This window comes from Cyanistes caeruleus, chromosome 3, assembly GCF_971803275.1.
Source record: "Cyanistes caeruleus chromosome 3, bCyaCae1.hap1.1, whole genome shotgun sequence".
In the NCBI taxonomy this organism is placed as follows: Eukaryota; Metazoa; Chordata; class Aves; order Passeriformes; family Paridae; genus Cyanistes; species Cyanistes caeruleus.
This window is the reverse complement of record NC_141703.1, coordinates 110146301-110165634: the sequence shown is the minus strand read 5'-3', so window position 1 is coordinate 110165634 and position 19334 is coordinate 110146301. Positions and strand designations below refer to the sequence as shown.

The 19334-nt window shown below is 39.0% G+C and overlaps 1 protein-coding gene across 4 annotated transcripts in view; it reads left to right on the top strand.

Moving 5' to 3' along the window:
* Window positions 1–5546: 5546 nt before the first annotated feature.
* Window positions 5547–19334, top strand: part of CD247 (CD247 molecule) — a 52942-nt gene continuing 39154 nt past the window's right edge. For 2 of the 4 annotated variants that reach the window (XM_086884157.1, XM_086884155.1), the window contains exons 1-2: window positions 5735–8231; window positions 8332–8407. In XM_086884157.1, coding sequence (XP_086740283.1) covers window positions 8350–8407 — 58 coding nt within the window. In that variant the 5' untranslated portion in view covers window positions 5735–8231; window positions 8332–8349. Of the gene's footprint in view, window positions 8408–19334 lie in introns of all 4 variants that reach the window. The other 2 variants (XM_086884156.1, XM_023946559.2) reach the window with 1 other exon arrangement.

The following is a 19334-nucleotide window of genomic DNA, read 5'->3' as shown; positions in this document are numbered from 1 at the left end:
TCATTCTTGCTAGAATTTATGGGGAAATGTCCCTACTTACACCTGCCTTCCCCTCCTTGAATTAAATCCTGTCTTTGTATTTCACATGCTTTCCTGCATCTTATGCTGTGAAATGGAAAATTGGAAAGAGAAATGCCATCATTCCACACATGCCCAACTTCCTTCTTCTGCCATCTGCTTCTGCAGATTCCTCGCTGGTAGGGCAAGGTGAAAAGCAGGAAAGGTTTTGACATTGAATGTGCTGTAGAATACAACAATAGTATTGGTGTGTTATCGAGGCTGTTTTCAGCACAAATTCAAAACACAGCCCTAAGCAAGCTAAGAAAAAAAACCCCAACCACAAAACCCAAATCTCCATCCCAGCCAAAACCAGTACAGCACCTTCAAAACTATTGCTTTGACTTGAGGGTTTGCAGAATAGGGATAGCTTTGTTTCTGATTTTCTTCTCCTTTTACTATCAATTCCCAAATATTTTCTCTTTGGAAGTGGAAGGCAAAATCTTTGCCTTTTTTTTTTTTTTGGTAACAGTAAGATCTTAAAACAGTTTTGTAATACTACTGCAACAATTGTAGATCATCCAAATCTCTTCACCTTTGAAATCTGGGAGGACCTCAGGGAAAATTGTGAACAGCAGGCTGGTTAAGCTGCAAGTACAGACCTGGATTTGAGAGTCAATTAGATAAGAACTCTGCAGTTGTATCTGTGCATCTCACTGAATGCTTCTTGGTGTGTTTTATATGTAGTAGTGAAATGTAAAGCAGCTCAGGTTATCAGTCTTCTCCTTTGGTAATAGAGTGTAAATGTTTATATCACCAACCCAAGAAAGTCATCAGCTGGTCCTATTTTTCCTCCCCTCTTTTCCCTGTGCTCACCTTCATTCTGCTCAGCTCATTCAGGAATTCCTTTGTGAGCATGTTTCCTTTCTTCCTGCTATCCAGGACTAATGCTGTGGCTTAGAACAGAAGAGGCTGAGTATAATCAATTGATACAGCTGTAAGCAATGAATCAGTGTTTTGATTTCTGTGTGTATCCTCTCCCAGGGCATGCTTGAAGTACCTGAGCATATTCTCAACAGCAGTGAAGTCAGCCTCCATACCTGAGAGGTACCTGCACACATGGGAATCTGACACAGGATAAATGCAGCCATCCCACTAAGCCACAGGATGTTTGTTAGCTGAGAATCTGATAAGAGTCATCACAACTTGTCATGTTCTTCCTTCTACTTCCTACTTCATGCTCTTCCTTCTATTGATCTTGCTTATTGACATGTTTGTGTTTCTACTTCTTGATTTTCAAATTCTTTCTTGATTTTTAAATGTAGGACTTCTGCCCTGTAAGCTCTTGCATCACGTAACATCATTACAGAATAAATCTCAAATATTTCAGGTATTCATTTAATCCTTTATTCAGTTGTCTCAGGAATTAATTTCTTAGCTGTTTAATATTGTGCCTGTGATCTTCACAATAAAATAGAGATAGGTCAGTCAGAGTATCAGACTAACACAAAAGGTGTTAATCGTAACTGAATTGATTAATTTGTTATCAAAAGGTTTTTCCTGAGCAAAACCAAAATTGAAAGCGAAATAAAAACAAAAAATTGAATTGCGATAAAAATCCAATAAACTGGCATATTGTTGTTGAACACAAGAGGGTGCCACAGACTTACATTCGGCTGGAGTGTTAAATGTTTAATACTTAAAAGTGGTTATTGAATCCATCATAACTCAAAGATGCTGGAAAAGCAAACGACGGAGGCATAATACGAACAAATTCTTTTTCTACAGTGCTTTACATTATGAATGCTTCCCTCCATAAACACAGCAGCCTGCTGGCTGCAAAAAAAGGGAGCATTCATCATTTTTTTGTGTTTTGTAATCATTTTGTGCTACGGAGAGCTCAGAAGTAATATCCATGAAAATGATTTAAAGGTTTTTAAATTAAGTAACTCTAGTAAAGGAAATGGAGACAAGTATAGAATGCCATGGAACATCGGCTGGAGCAGCCAGCTCCAGACTCAACAGTGTTTATTTCTGTCAAATCCAGAGAAAGGGGGGTTCATTTACATGACCATGCTTTGGCTAAGGCTTATCGTGAGCTGAATTAAACCACTCGACTCTGATTTGTAATTTCCAACAGCTAATTAATCTTGGGTTCTTCAAGTGTCCCCAGGCTGCTCTCCAGTGGTTTGGGCTGCCCAGATGATTTGCAATATTTGGGTGATGAGGCAGAGCTGGGAAAAGCCTGAAGCTTCCCCTTTTTCCATGAGGACTGTGTTAGAGCTCAGGCTCTTGTTGCTTGCTCAGCCCTACTGTCTTGGCCTCAAGTCCAGCTTGAGTGTAGTTGACCCTGGTTGCTGTCACCCAGCCTCTCTTCTTGTTCAGGTACTGTGGGACTGCTAATTTTGGGGTTGAGCCTGTCTTCCCTGCCAGCTCCTTTGCTTGCTCCTCTCCAATAATTGTATTTTCTCTGTGGGGGAAGCTCAGCCCATGAGTTTCTCATGCAAGCCTCTTGCAGTTGCTCCCCGGGCTTTTTGGCTTAAGAACTTCTGTGCCTAGAGGCTTCCTCAGATTCCAAGCTGAACTGGTGTGTAAGAAGATTAGGCTGTAAGACTTATTCATTCTGGGTATAGTGGTCAATGCTCTTTCTGTGGAAACAAAGCTTAGGTAACATTTCTGGGTACTTGCATTTGTCAGATTTGTTTTTACTTTGTGTTGGATTCAGATTTGAAATGTGAAGTCTGACCTCAAGGCTACCAAGCTCCTATAAATGTCATGACAACTGGGGAGAGGAAACAAGCCCCAGTTCATGTATATTAAAGGTACAAAAGTCATGTTTTGAAAATCTGAGTTTCATTAACTGTGCTAATTGTAGAGCTGGAGGATTCTGGTTGAGTGTGACCAGGTATGCAGTTAGTACCAGAAGGGGTAATTCTGTAGGGGATGTCAGGCTTTAATCAAAGAACCTGATAGCTGTAATGATGATAAGAATTATTTTCTCCCTCTATTTCTTAATATATTACATTGAAAAGCCTTAAAATTTCCCCATTACTATTTGCTTCTAATTCATGCAGTTTCCAGGTTTAGTTTTGCATAGAATTTCTCTAGTTTAAACAAAAGAGGTGCCACGTTTCTGGTGGTGGTCCCAACAGCTGCTGTGGGTCTTGTTGAAAGAGGAGAATCTCTCCCTTGACCTCAGTAGTATTGTCAGTGTATCCACACTTCATGTTGTTTTTGCTTCTGCCAAGGACTCAGATTGTGAATTTACTTTGCATCTTTACTTTTCCCTTCCCCTTACCTATGAAAATGTAGATACCAGTTTGCAGCAGTCGTGTAAAATACTTGTAACTCATCTTGATACCCTTAGATGACAGGAATGCTTAATTTGAAGAACAAAATTACTTGCTTTTCATCTGTGAGTAATTAATTTTAAGGTTTTTAAAATAAATCTGTAGTTGCTACAGGCACAGAGTAATTTGACAAAACCAGAGGGTGGGTGTGTGTGCAAAGGGGGAGAAAGAGAGTGTGTCAAGGAGTAGTGTGTAATTGCATTTCTAAGCATGTGTATTTATGTGAAAACACTGAAGATAATTTGTGTTTCTGTAATGTTTTAATGCCAATGGAACCTGTTAAACATCTTCCAGTGTTAACAAGTAACTTTCTAGATTGAAAGGTGGCAATTGTTTACAGATAAGAAAGAGAAATAGTTGCACAAACGCTGCATTATATGATTATAAGAACATTGCACACTAATTTCTTGTCTTTTAGACAAAAAACAGTTGCCTAATCAAGCATGAATTGAATATTTGATTTGTTTTAAATGCTTAAATGAATTTCAGTTACTTTAATGTTCTCCTCAGGTGAGCATTTGAAAAATGCAGAACAGGTGAGTTAGGGATAAAGAAGGGAGGAGAATAAAGGAAAAGAAGATACTTGTCACAGACCTTAAAATGTGGCTTCACAATATTTTTATATTTACAAAAAGCATAACCTGATAAGTTATATTCTGTATAGCCATGCTGTAATACTGCAATACTGAAGGTGTTTTATAATTAAAAAGAGTATTTCAAGAATGTGTGTAGTGATAAAGTCACAGAACTTTTCTACGTGTGATGCAGTGTAATGGGGGAAATTCACCTGCAATTAACAGGGTTGTTGATGATGCCAGAGAGAGTAGTTTGAGTAGCCTAAAAGAAAAGAAGCACTGTTCCTCCTCCTTAAAATATGACAAGCCATGGTCTCTTGAGTGCATTAACAACAACAAAATCCAGAGCAGATCATAAAAGCATCACTAGGGAGGGAAAAATTGGATATTACAGATGCAGTAGTCTCAAAATTGAACATTCAAAGAGGATGTATTTTAACTTTCTCCTAACAACTCCTTTATAGGTTTCCACAACCCCTGTTGCACTGAAGATTTTAAGACCATAGCAGGAACAGGAAACTGCCAGTCACAAAAATCCCTGAAATAATGAATAGAAATATGTTTTGGAATTGCATCAAGGCCTGTCTATAATCTCCTATAGGAAACATGCACTCCTGGCTGTATTTGTCTTTGTGATCCTGCACAGGTGTCCCTTTTTATGTTTGGGGTTTATTTTTTTTCCTGTTGCACCTGCCAGGGTTTCTATTTACTCAACACCGCTGCAAAGAGCAGTGATGGTGAGGCGAGTTTTCCTTGGAAAAGTAATATTTTCATACACAAAGGGGAGCAGTTGTAGCAAGAGCAACTCCTCTGTCTCCATGTTGGGAGCTGCAAAGCAAGACCTATAGTTAGGCACTGTCTTCTTTCCAGCACTCCATTTGCTGGCAAAAGGGCAGGGCAGGGACTAATCCTCTTGGAATGCAGCCATTACCACTAAATAAGTATTAATTGCTGCATTCCAAGGGGATTAGCACAGTTGAACCCAATTATAGCAAATCGAAGCTGCACTGTAAGGCATTACAGTGCATTGAGATGCAGTGAAGCAGTGTAGGACTGTCAGTCTGCAACATTTTATCAATAAAAATGGTGGGCTTACACGCAATAAACAGCAGACCATTTCTTTTCAGTGTATTAGTCTGAATGGCATGCCTGGCTGGAGGCTACAGCTTGCTCACCAGTGAAAATTGTTGCTTTTTTTAACACCCATTATCTTTGTGTGAACATCTCCAGAAATATTTTTAATACTTGTTGAGTTAATTACGGCACTGCAAGCGTCGCTCCCTGCCGGACCAGGGGCAAGGCTCTGCAGTCTGTCTGGATTCTCACGTCTCTAAACTCGGCCAGCTCCTCCATCAGGTGATGTAGGAACTAATTTTGCCTGTGAGTGCTAACTGTATCAAACAGGCTTAGGAGAGCTCCTGATAACCGACCTGTTCTCAATCCCAGCAGTCTGCGGTGATGATTACAGGCATATCTCTGTGGTAGCAATACAGGAGCCAGAGGGCAGTGTGTAGTTATATATTTTTTTAATCCTCAGCTTGACTGTGGTGTGGGTTTGTTTTTTTTGGTTTTTTTTTAGTTTTCATTTATTTCCTGTTAAAACTGCAAACCCTGCTGCTTTTTTTTTTTTTTTTTATAGTACAGTCAAAGCATAACCAGTAAGCGTGAAAAGGGAATGCTTCTGGGAATGAATCAGCCCCTTGCATTAGAGCTGTTCCAGGATTTTTTGTGTCCAGAGAAAGGATGGCTTATGGATGCACAGAACCAGTTGAATGTATGCCTTGACTATTTTACGAAAGATCTTATCCTTACGGATAATGAGCTGCACCTTAACCAGCATTAAACACATTGAGTTGTGCTTGGGGACCACTTCAGTTCCCTGACCCATTCTGTTTCACAAACCACAGATCAAATATTGCAGTCTTCCCAGTGCAGGTAATTCTTGAAATCGTACTTTTCTCCACCCATATGTTTAGATGAAGAGTCAAGTTTAGCTGAGAGCTTTTCTTAACACAGCAGGAAGGGTTTTTTATTTCCAGTGTGGCCTTGTCTGTATTGAGAAAAATTGCTGCTGGTTCAGCTGAACGAGGTTTGGCATTCATTTCTAGTCCAGGGTTAACAAAGTCCTTACGGTCTGACTGAAGTGAGTAAACTGAAACATCACTATGGTTTAAACTGCTGGTAGAAATGCATTTGCAAGATTGGCCAATGCACAATGTGGGCAGGAGGTGCTGCAGTTTTTACAGTGCTGTGTAGCTCCTAGAGATGCAAAAACTGGAAAGGCTGAAAAGAAGGTGGCACTCTAAGCAAATAATTCCTCATGATAGAACTGTAAGCCTTATGAACAGTGAAAAGCTTTTTCTTAGAGAGGAGACCTCTTCCCCTTTATCTTTTCCTGTCCTGCTTGGCTGCATGTGATTTGCATCTCTCCCATGCCATGCTTGTTTTGAGAATAACTCGTAATACAAGCACGAGTGCTCTTCTGTATAGTTTGATTATATTTGGATAATGATAAGCTTGCCTTAGTTCAAAAGCTGAGGGATGGGGAGGTGAGAATTTCTAGGGGCACTGTCATGCAAAGCCTTTTTCTCACTCTACCCACACTTCCAAATGAAGTCCATGTACTCAATTTCTCTGACCTTTCCCTATCTAGACATCAAAACACACTGGCCCAACTGCTGTTCTCCCAGTGTGCCTACTGTTGCCATTAATCTCCCTTTCTTACACAGCTCTTCATTTCTTTTCCTTACCTTTGGCCTCAACTCTTTATTCAAAGTGATAATTTGCTGGCTTTCTGCCGGAGGGAGAAGCTATGATCAATAACAGGAGGAGACAGGGGTCAGTGGAATAGTGATGAGCAGTGCCATCTGCTTCTCTGGAAACACCGTTACCCAAAAATATCAATAACTAGGATGATATTTCAGCTTTTGGATAAGGCATCAGTGAGATTGAAGCAGCCAGCAGTGAGAACAGGGGTCTTTTTCTGCTCACTAATGCCTTGTTTCAGCCAATCTTCTGTCACACAGAGAAGTGGACAGAAAGGGCTGTATCCAGCTTGCACTGGAATATAGAACATGTACCGGAGCACAGCCATTTCTGGGACTAATGACACCTTTTTCAGGTTCAGTGCATGGCAGCTCTCCTGGGCTGTGCTCTGCTTTCTGCCTGGTGGTGTCAGAGCCCATCACCAGCCTTTCCTTGGAGTTTTTGGGGTAGAGGAGCCACAAAGAAAACCCTCCCCGAGGCTGGTAGAGAGCAGAGGCTCAGCAGCACTGCCTGGGTATCACAGAAGGGCATGCTGCACTATTACACCTGGTGCTACACTACTAATGGTGTCGAGCACTTTTGGCACAATGTGACTGGCACAATATATAATTATTCAATTAGAGGAAAAGACAGTTTTATCCATGTATTAGCCTTTTTTACTCCAGGCAGCAAGGTGACAAATTTCTTCCAAGAACTTCAATTTACTTTGCCTCATAAAGACTATTAAGCATTACTTTTTGTGTGCACAGGAACTCACACCCTGCCATACTTTAGGGAAATTTTTATCAACAGTTTCTATACCTCCTGGGGATACACATTCCTCTTTTATTTTATAAGAATTAGAAACAGGAGGGGAAAAAAAATATATATGTTAAGATGTTTTTATTTCCTCCCAGCCTAAGCTCTGATCCTTAAGTGCATTATTAGTGTTATGGTTGTAAACATTAAACACTTGGTGATCTGTTGAGCCAGATGTATTTTGATGGGAGTGAGGCTGAGCTTTTAGCCTTAGGGTTCATCTAAGCTATGGTTTCAAGCTTTCCTAATTCAAAGTTATCTAAAATTAACTCTTTTTTATTAATAAAAAAGTGAAAATTTTTATTTGCCCGCATTTACGAAGAGCACTATAATGAGAGATTATGTGAGATTTCTTACAAAGTGGGAGTTAAAAATTAGTTTTATATTGTTATGAGTTTAGACACCTATATTGTTCAAGAGTGACTGTAACTTACAGTTTTAAATTTCTATTTATGCCCTGTGCTGCACACTGGGAATAGTTGCATAAATCCCTTTTGAAGTCAGGTCAAATTTGATACCAGAAACAGAGACCAGCAGCTGCTGAGTGGGGATGATCTAGGAGCCATCAGACAAAGTGGGGAAAAAAAAAAACCCAACTCACTGAAAACCATCTTGCAGAGAGGAAAAGGATGAATAACAAAGGAAACCCCAAACATCAACACCAAGAAGGCAAACCCCAGCCCTCACTCAGAGGCTGTGAAGGCAGAGGAAGTCAGCAAGTGGACTCCAAAAGCCCTCATAGGAGGTGAGCCTCTTCCTGTGGCAGCCACACACCAGCACAGCCTGTAGAGGAGCCTCTTTTCATCTTCTTCTTCTTCTTCTCTCCCGTGGCCTCCCGTTCCTAGCACTGCCGGCCGGGCAAGATGAAGTGGAGGAGGATCGCCGTCCTTGCCACCCTGCAGGCACAGCTCCCAGCCACAGGTAAAGGCGGGCTTTGGGTTTGCGAGGAGCTCTCCTAAAGCTCTCTGGAGGAAAGGGTGCGACGTTTCTGTGGTGGATTCACCACCATTTTGGTAGCAGGAGGGTGTCTGTGCGAGCACCTCGGCCGTGTCTGTCCTCCTGTGAAGGAGGAGCAGGGCCTGCCGTGTTGAGCTGGCCTGGAATAAAGAGCCCCTCTGGAAGGCTGGGATGAGGGGCCTTTCTGCTGGAGCGATACCACAACTGAACAGTAAACTAAACAAAACTCTCGGCCCTCACCTGGGCAGCTTTCCTTGCAATTTAAAAGGGGAGATTTGAAGCAGCGATGGAAAAGCAGTGACTTGAAGTAAGCTGCATGGGAAAGGCCTCTAACGGTGTTGGGCTGTGGGTTTGACGGCGGGAAATGGGGCACAAGTGGCGAGCAAAAGGGTCGGGCCCTTCCCCTCACATCCCTGCCTCCATGCTCCTCTCCACCACACACAGCACAAAATGAAGACATTTCTTCCTTTGTGTTATTTATTTGTGTGGTGCATAGGCCAGCCCTGCTTGGGAACCCAGCGGAGCAACTTCAGTGTGCACAAATTTTCCAGTCATGTTAAGTTTGAGAAGAAGGAGTTTACTTCTTAGGAGCGTAGTAGGTCAAAAGAGCAACAACATTTACATCTGGAAAAGGCCTCAGGCGAGGTCTGAATGTGCCATAAGCCACATCTGAGCAAGCATTAAAACCAAATCCTCCTGAAGATTTTCCCCCACAGTGTACACCCTGGCTGTACTTAAACCCAGCATCCTCAGGAGCTTGGGTGACTGCCACAGACATTTTATTGGAAAGTTTTCTGGGGATGAGAGGAGAGTTTGCAGCTGCTTTCTAATGCTGTGAAACTGGTCCTGGTGATTTGTGAGGTTTTTCTTTCCAGGAGGGTTTTGAGAGGGGATTTTATGGCTTCTGTTGCAGGCCATGATTTGTGTTTGTCCTCCTTCAACCCCTGGGGCCTCTGTCTCTTCCTGATACCCAAATATGATCTTGCACTTAGCAATACTTCTCATATTTTGTACCTTGCTCTGTATCCACAGATGCATACAAAAGTATGGAAGTTACTTTAGGTCAAAATCCATCTGCAAACCCATTTTTTTACATTTCCTCCTTTTTAACCTGTCACACAATGTCTGTAGTTCAGGCTCCTATTAGTGCATTGTCAGCAGAAAGCTTTGAAAAATATGTAATGCATCTTGCAGAGGTCTCTGGTGGAAAGCTCTTGGGGTATTCACACTTGCAGAGAATACATGGTTCAAATTTTGAACCGGATACTGTTGTCACCCATTTGTAGGTGCCTGTCTGTGGATTTGAGGGGAAGTATTTCTGATTGGATACCTCTAATAATCTGAAGTATAGCAGCATTTAGCCAAAGAGTATATGTAAAAAAAAAAAAAAAAAAATAATCTATAAATCAAAACTTGTGGAATTGTTGTCACATTATGAATACAGAATAAACAGAAACAAAAATCATAGATTTTTGTAAGATCTGTCATGAATTTAGTCTGACAATGAGACCTAACAGTTGGGTTTTTCGGCTCAGAGCTGTGTGCAGAAAGAAAGATTTTCTGCTGCCTGGAGTGTTTTCAAGCTTTCTTTGAGTTCGCTTCTAGAGGGACTTCTAGGGAAATTAACTTTTATTTTTTTTCATGAAACAAGCTCAGATTCAGTACGGATTTGGTAAGCTGCATACCTCCTCACAGGGAGTTAATTCTACTTTAATATAGAATGTTTGTGCAGATTCTTTAAAAGGGCAGTTAAAAGATGCCACCAAGATTAGCACTGAGGAGCTCGAAAAGCCTTTCTTTTTGATCTTTGAGTTCTGAAGTAAATATGTCAGGCATGAGGAAAAAAAATGTTTTAAAGTAATTCTAGAGATGGGCGATGAATTCTGATGCAAACTTTGAATTTATTGGCATCTGACCACAGATTTCAGAATGCTCAGATTTGTCCTTTGAGCAAATAGAGGGAAGGCATCTCACAATTTTAAATACACCCATATATGTATACAGGTTTGGTTTACTTTATTTCCCCTCTTCAAAGGCACAAAAGTATACATGTGGAAATCTAGATGAAGACCTCCTATAACCCCTCTGTTGAGAAGTCTATGAAAATTAATAATTCTAATTATGAGCAGATAACTTTGTAAATCATGTTTGTTGAGACAAGGATATTAAAAGACTTGTACCTGGATATCACAACTAAAATGGCAAAAACCTTCATGCAGTTTACACAGCTTTTGTTCTGAAGTGTGACAGGCTTTGATGGCAATAAAACAGTCCTGTGAGCAATACTGTGGAGTTGCCCCCCTGTTTTTTTTTAAGGCTGACGAGATGATGCTTTGATTTACACAAATACATGTCTCATGTGTGTACATAAATGTATGTGCAAGAGTTTAAGATCAGCCCTCCAGTGTTCAACACTACTTTACAGAGTCACTTTTCTAAGAACTGTCTGCCAAATGGAACTGGACAGTGCCCTATTTTTAGCTAACTCTGTGGAAACTACAGCATGTCGGTCTTTACCAGATGTTACTTGTACAACTCATTTCCACACTGTTTTTCTGCTCTGCATATCTGTGTCTCCCGCCCCTTGGGTTGCCATGATGCCATGAGCATTTTTTTTTAGTTCAGGAACAGGTAATAGGTCTTGGCATTAATTCTTTTCTTCCCATTCATCAGATGATTTAGCTGCTCTGCAAACGACAGGATTTGTAAACCAGGAGTTGTTTACAAGCTTGTCTGAGGAATCCAAACAAGTAAATTCAGTCTTTTTTCAATACTGTCCCCGTGTCCTTATGCGCTGCCTTAAGTTCTCTGAGCTGCATTCTTGTTACACCTAGGGGGAAAAAATTTAAAGGCTTAATTTTACATGTTTTATTTCTTTTATTTCTCCTGCCTGTTCACAATGATTCATTAATAATTCATGGAAGAAACCCTATGAACTGGCAGAATGGAACAAAATGTAGGCAATGTAGCCTTCCTTTGTAAAGGGACATTTGTTGAGCCCTTGCAGTGCTATGTTCAATTCTGTAATGCTTGTTACAGAGTAAGTGCTTTCTATCTTAACCCTTCCAAGCAGAATTCCTAATCAGTGAAGTAACAAATTAATGATTGCATTCCTTTTGGTTTTTTTATGTGCACTAGATGGAAAGGATGTACAAAATGCAGAAAGCTCTCTGAAAAATATATTTATATTTTTCCTCTATGTTTCCTTCATAAGACTACGTGGATAAAAAGCCGAAGTGGTTCACTGGCAGCTCAAGGGGACAAGAATTTGGTGTGTAAATGAATGTTCGTGTGAGGAATGTTTTTGACAACCATTTTATGTCGCTCACACAGACTGGTGACTAGCATGATGAGTAAATTTTTTGTATTTTTTTTTTTCCTTGCATATGGGTTATTGCCTAACTATTTCCAAATTCCAACCAAACTCCCTTTCAAAAAGAAAGAAAAAATACTCATTTTTGCAGAATTGTAGACAACCATCGAATCCTCCTCCCTCTTTCCAATTAATCATATATTTCAGTGCCTATATTGTGAGTAGAAATGCAAGGTGCATCGGCTATTCTGGCAAGAAAATAGAGGGTATTTTCAGGGTGGCATGAATGGAAGATGCAACTTCTTAAAAATACCTAAAATGTGTATTCTGCTAAATGTTTCTCTTGTGCACGTTAAACTTGTAAGCATATTGGTGACTTTTCACTCTTTTGCTGGCTTTGGTCAACAGATAAATTTAGGTTTCACTGCTGATTCTTTTCAGTGTTAAGAGAACAATTTATGCTATTCCAGAGTCTGGTAGAAGCTGAAATTTTGCATATTTTTCTGATATGTGATGTTGTCTAAGGTAATATTTTGAGACTGGGACTGAATATTGTTTTCTTAATTAACTTAAGCCCTGGTCCTTTAAGAAATGCATGGTGTTTTTAGCTTTTAAAGTATGACACTCCAAATCAGCTTTTTTTCAGGAAAGCAATGAAAGCATTTATCTCCACTCTGTCCTTTGATTTATAACTTCATATGTTACAGATAAAACGAGCAGGCAAATGAAAAGCTTGGTTCGCAGCTCTTCGATCTACTCACCCAAACGCACAGGCCTCGAAACACAGCAGAATGCTGGTGTTCAGCCCCAAACAGTGGGTACATTCCTCTTTCTGGAAGTCAGACTTCTTTCAGCCCTTTGCCAATATTACTATAAAAAATAGAAGTAGAAACCAACTAGCTCCTCAGCCTCAGAGGTCACAAGCACTGGCGTCTGTGCAAGTTCTGCTGAAGTGATAGAAGCCACCTCATTTTTTGAGCCTTGTAGATTGGAAATATTTTAAGTCCTACAAGTTCCCTAGGAATAAACCATCAACCTTTGGAAGCCCATTGTGCATTTTGTTCTCAATCTTTTGTTATATTTCTGTTAAGTCTTATGAGAACAGCAAGTTTGGTGCTTTCCATCTTTCTGTACTTTTGGAGGCTGATGAAATCCTCATACTATCTGGTCTATTTCTTCTGTGAGATCTATCTGTAGTGAAAACTCCACCTCTATCCTGACTCTTTCTGAGTAGCAGACCATTCCTTTCAGTTTGTTACATTTTTAAGTGAAGGAGAAGCCATAAGGATAACAAAACTCAGATAATGTGGAGGTGAAATATATTCTGAATTAGCATTCAATGAAAGCTGACAAGGGAAAATGGTTGGAAAATTTTCAACAAATGATATAATAAACAGGAGCAGGACACACTGAATAAATCTAGAGGGTGGCCAGTAGTCAATACTTGTGGGCTGTTTTGTTTGTTTTTTAAGGAAATCTCACAGTATATGATTTACCTACAATTTAAGCTGCTGTCTTAGGTGAAAATATTAACTTTCACCACAAATAAACTTTTCTAGTTTCCTTGTAAAGTTTTCTAACTTTACAAGAAAGTTAACCTTAAAAATGCAAGCCTGCATGGCTCAAGAAGAAAATAAAAGACCAAACTAGCTATATGATTTGTTACTTATAATTTTTTTTTAAGGCAATTGCTATTTTGGGGGAGCGATAGCACGCTGCAACGCTCATGGTTGCAAACACTAAAAATAGTTTCCTCATCAAAGAAAAAAGCACATGAAACATTTTAAACCAGAGAACACTTAGAGAAGCTTTCCTAAGACCCCTTCAAATTTTTATTATGAAAATAAATTAATAAATTAATGATTATTTTCATCACAGTAATGTTCTGAAGCACTTTTCTAATAGCATACGGTGAAGTACCCAGGAAATTAATGACTGAATACTAATTTGGGTGCTTGTTTTATTTCATGTAATTGTACACTGGCCATTGGATAAGACCTACATAACTAAAAACCTCCTTTCCCTTGTTCATCCAAATTCCATAATGAGTTTGTTCCAGCCAAGAGCATGGAATGCAATTTACATTCATTTCACTTAGAGAGTTGCTGTCATCTGTATGACAGCCAAATGTAAAATAAACAGAGCCAAGTAGTTACAAAAATGCTTCCCAAATATTTAACACATCAGCCTGTGCTGTAAATTCATTCCAATTGCCCATGGTGTACATCTCCTTGCAAACTGAGGCTTGGGGGAAACAGAAGAGAAAAATCTCCAGGTGGTGACCACTGGATGGGTGGGAGCCAATTGAGGCTCTTTTTGTGAGCATGTGGATTTTGGAGCAGGGCTCAAACTAATGAGGTACTTTGTTTTCAAAGCATTTCTTTTGAATTAGTTCATGTAGAAATTCAGCTCAAACTTAAACTGAACATCCAGTATTTTACTTCTGATCAGATCAATCTGAAGCAAGAGTTTGGTATAGTCTGACAATGTTGCTTTTTAAATACTCTCAGCAAACTCAGCTTCCTCATGGTGGATACTGTGCATTCCTAGGTATCAAATGTTCATTTTGTCACTCAGAAATAGCTAAAAGTTATTCATTACTCCTTAAAAAAAATATAAAATACAAACTGGGTTCTTGAGCTTGCAGCTCACAATTAATACAGCAGAATTTTAAACCTTTGAAAAGAAAAATTGTAATGCTTATCGTATTATATTGTGTAGCCATAAAATTACTACAACATTTGGTCATTTCTTCAGTTGCATATCAGCAAGCTTCAGTCAGGGAACCCCACATCAAATCTTTGGGAGCAGGAATGATTTCTTTGTTTATCCACTCTGCGTTGTTGCCATTTATGTAGTTGCCCATCCAGCCATGTGAAGCCAATTCCAGAAAAGAAAGTCTTAATGGAATTTAGAGTTCTCTCCCTCTCTTTATGTTTTCTCATGGAGGTTTTTCTCTCCATGATGCAAATTTGCACAATGTCATCACTTTGGGCTTTTATATAAGTAAGGTAATTTCAGCAGCGCTTTGTGCAAGCGTGCAGGTGCATTTCTGGACATGGCAAAAATAGGATCACATCTTACAAGATGGATTAATAATCATCCTCTAAGGGAAGGAAGATGGAATACAGACAGAGAGAAATACTATATTGTTGGTATGTTGTAAAAAACTCTACCTAAACGCAGTTTTTAAGAAGCAAATAAAGAATTCTGTCAATTACTATGAGACTAGTTGCTCCGTTCATTAAATGTCACTCATGTAGCAAATTAGTACCTTTGGACAATTTTTGTAAGAATGCTGTTTAAATTCTACAGATTTCTTTCTAAAAACTTGCTGCTGTATTTCAGGATTCATTTGTTGGTTTATGTTATTTTAAGATTCATTGCCTAGAGGTAAAATACCTGAGCTAGTGTCCAGAGGGGCACTCATTCTGAAAGTCTAAGTCATTATAGACTAGAAACTCTTAAGGTAATTTGTGATAAAAAAAAATTTAAGAGAAGTGTATGGAAGCAGTGCTGTGTGATGCAAGTGTACATTTTTCTGTTTGATTTTTTTTGTTATGACTTTTAATTTTCATAGTTCTCAGGAAATGAAAAAAGTTATTGCTATTAATATTGGTTCAGCACTTAAGGTCTGTCTGGGATTTGAAGAGATACAAATGCAATGCAGTCAAAGTAACCCATGTGATAATTAACTGGAGGCTTACACCAGGGAAGGATTTGACTTTGTGCTTGTTTGTTACTTGCGTTTTTTTTCCTGCTTATTTATGTATCAGTCACATCTTCATTGCTAAGGGGCTTCTGGTGCTTTCAGTCTCCTTCAGGACATGTAAATTCTCTGCCTAAATTTTTCTGAGGGGTTTCTCTGAAGAGTGATGTGGAAGAATGAAATATTTGCAGGTGGTAATCTCAAAGAGAATTAGTGAAAGCAAATGAGAAAGCCTTTCGGAGAAGGGAAGGGGAATCGTTATACCCCATCACTTGTTGCCTAATTTTAAACTATTGATCTTTTAAATGTAAAAATGAGCATTCATGTGCTATGAGCATAAGGATAGCCAGCAAGCCAGAGAAGATAAACAAGTTTAACCCATCTGGATTTCAAGCAGGTCTAACACTATTCCAGTTACTTTTAAAAATGAGCCTCTAATACACACCAGAAAGGTTTTCTAGAATTTACCCTCCCAGATTACACATCTAAAAATGAAAGAAAAAATATTTCTAAATCTCTTTGGATAAAATTAGTTTTAATTATGCTTTCAGTAGGACCCGTTCTCATTTTTATTGGAGCAGGGAGGTGATGGAAGCTTTGACTATCCACACCCCGTGTTCTAGATGAGCAGAATAGTGCAGGGAGTGCTGATTCCCGTGGCACAGAGCTGCATCCTGCTCCATCTGGTTCACTGCCGATGAGCTGTAAAATGCCCTCATTTGAAAGCCCGAACCATTCCCAATTTTGGCAGATGGCCCCTCTTTTCTGCATAAGACTCAGTACAGTTTGCTGACAATCCGTGTTTCTTTTTCTGCAGAAAATTATTCCTACTTTAATTGAAAATAGCACAACATTGTCCACAGTTTGGGGTTTTTTTTAATACAGTAAGTTTGCAATAGAACCTAGAGTAATTTTTTTGAGGCTGTCTTGATGCAATCTAAAGTTCTGATGAAGACTGTTCATAACTTCAAAATTATGGTCTGCCCCCAAAGGTTTGTAAAGAACCACAGCTCCTCGAGTTTTGCTGTTCTTTTCCCAAAGTTGTTTGCCTAAAATATAATGAAATATTCAATGTTGTGCCAACTGGTGTTGTTAATTGCCTTTTCTTTAATTTCCAAAATGTGATTCATTCTGATCACATATCCAAGTGTTTTTTCTTGACTCAAATGTTTAAAAACCCCAAAATTCTCTTAAAAAATTGTTTCTCTCTAGAAGAAGCAGCTTTAATTTACCTTGTTCTGAATTCTCTCTTAAATTTCAGATCTTTCTAGTATTAATGTGAACTAGGCAGAACTATTATTTTCCCTCTCCTGTCTATTCATGCAGATAAATTAATCTCGTTTTTCCTAATAACTCAGATGTTAATTTCACTACTTGACTCAAAACCCAGCAGCGCTATAATGCATTTTTTGCTGCTGTTAGCTATGTCTCTCCTGATGGAAAAGCAGCACTGCTTATTTTCAGGCTTGAGACAAGTTTTTTTCCTTCTTTTTATAACTCTCTTAAAGAAGTTACAGATACGAACCTTCAGCCCTATCTTATGGTAGCATCTTTTCCAAAGTGTTTTTCTCTGATTTTATCTTTCTCAACTGCAAAGAAGTAGCTAACAAGTTTTCCCCCTTTCTCTCTTGCTCTTCTTTTTACATCCTGAGCCTGGTTATTTGTTAGACATAATGGCTGTAGTAGAACAAGTATCAGGTTTAAAACAGAGCTTAAATGAAAGCAACTTTCTGCAAAACTTTGAAATATTTTAATACTTCCTCCCCCCATTTTCCATTAGATTAATCAAAACCCTTCTAAAGTATTTTTGTGAGATACCAAACAATTTGTGTTCGGCATTTGGGAAGAGGGAAATGTAGTTCAGCTCTTTATTCTGAGTTATTTGCAGCAGGACCTCAAATGGGGCTCCCACATGCTAAGACTCTTGCTGCCTTTGGTGAGAAATTCTAATGGAGTTTAGAAAGATTCTTAGCCAGTGGATCATCAGAATTTGTTCTTGATGAACTTGACAAACCTATTAAAAAAAACTCCTAAAACCTCATTTTTTTGGTAGTATTTTACAGAATCAGTTTAATCCTTTGCAGTCAAGTACTGGAATATGTGTCTCTAAGAGTTTCCCCATCCACCCTGGCAAAAAACTGTGTTCTCTTTAGTGGCAACTGTATTCCAGCACAACCAGGATCACTGAGCATGTTCCTGTGTGTGAAATTCTCTGCTAAATGTTGCACAGAGGTGGGGCTGTTCCCTCATGTCTGGGTATATAAAAATAGCAATAGCATGAGGACTGATAATCTATGCTTATATATGGATGGATCTGCCACTGCTGAAACCACATGAAATTATACAGGACTGGAAGATTTAGAAGGTGGCTACTATATCTTAAAGATATGCAGGGATCTGAGGGATTCAGCAACATGAAATTTGATCAGCAGAGGCAATCTGAGAAAGCCCAGCACATGTGCTGCTGACCTTTCCTGAACAGAAGGATTATCTGGAGGGCTTCAGGTATTTAAAAAGATCTGGCAAGCAGCATCACCTCTAGATGTGCTGTGACTGTAATGTGGGGATGGTAATTAATTTCTGTCAAACTTTCCCCTTCTAATTAGTTCATGTCTGTGTTTTAGTAAGTGCCACTTATTTAAGCATAGCTAATTTAAAACTAATTTGGCTATCTTGCTTAGGCAGCTGCCCAATGGTGTCAGGAGGAGTTTTACTTCAGACAAACTGCTTGTGCATTTACCCAGCTGCTCAGCCAGACTTTTGCAGCTCGCACAAAGATCTGTGCTGAAGGAAAGGTGCTGTTATCAGATAGTTGAAAACCAATTTAGTGGTATTTTTGTGAGCTGCTGCCACCTCCATAAAGACTGCAGTATATGCCAACCATTTGGAAAGGAGAAAGTTTCTCATTCTGTGCCTTTGGCTTCAGTGGAGTCTTCATGTCTTTTGAAGCTTTAGGGTCACACTGTAGTAAAAACATGGTAGGGTTCAGCCTCATCCATAGTTAGAAGGTATCTTGTGCACAAGGAAATGCATGCCTATAAGTAGTTACATTATCTAGCATTTATTTGTCAATTTGCATGTATAAATGCTTATATGAAGCAGTTTTAATGAGATCTGCAGTTTAAAAAGGTATCATTCCTAAAGCAGTTTTGTTTTGAGGTTTTCATCTTTCTTTAGCTCCTCATTATCTTGTTTTCTTGTGGTTCTGATTATTTTGGAAGTATCTTCTGGAGTTTTTTAATCCATCTGATTAGGAAGATAGCTATTAAGATACTAAGAAAAATCAATATGGATGAAATGTAACATTTTAAAATCAGGCAGTTTGAACTTTGGGATCTTTTTTGAAGGATTTGTAGATAATTCTGACAATTCCAATCATCCTCAATGGTCTTTCTCCCCGTAGTGAAACAGTGCTGGTTTTTAGATAAAGCAAGAAAATAGAAATACGGGATTTCAGGTTTTGTACTTTCATTTGTGGTTGATGGTTTACTCTGCAACCTTTAGAAATCCACTGGAATGTGTGTAGGCTTTCCAATAAACTGGAACTGGATCAATCAATTCCAGCTTAATCAAAATGGGCCACACTGTTGGCTTTTTTAGTTAACTGTGCGCTACTTACCTGGTTGTCAATACACAAATAGCACTTAGAAAGTGTTAACATATGTGGTCCTGAAGACTGTATGGTACTTTAGAATTTGATTAATCAACACAGAGGTTTATTTGCCTATTCCATGACAGTGTTTTGAAAGCTGAAATCTATCAAGCATCCTTTAGATCCTCCAAAGCAGTGTTTTATGTATATAGGAAATTCAATAAGAGAATTATATATAGGAAATATAAATAGTACCCACATCTACTTTGCTGCTACA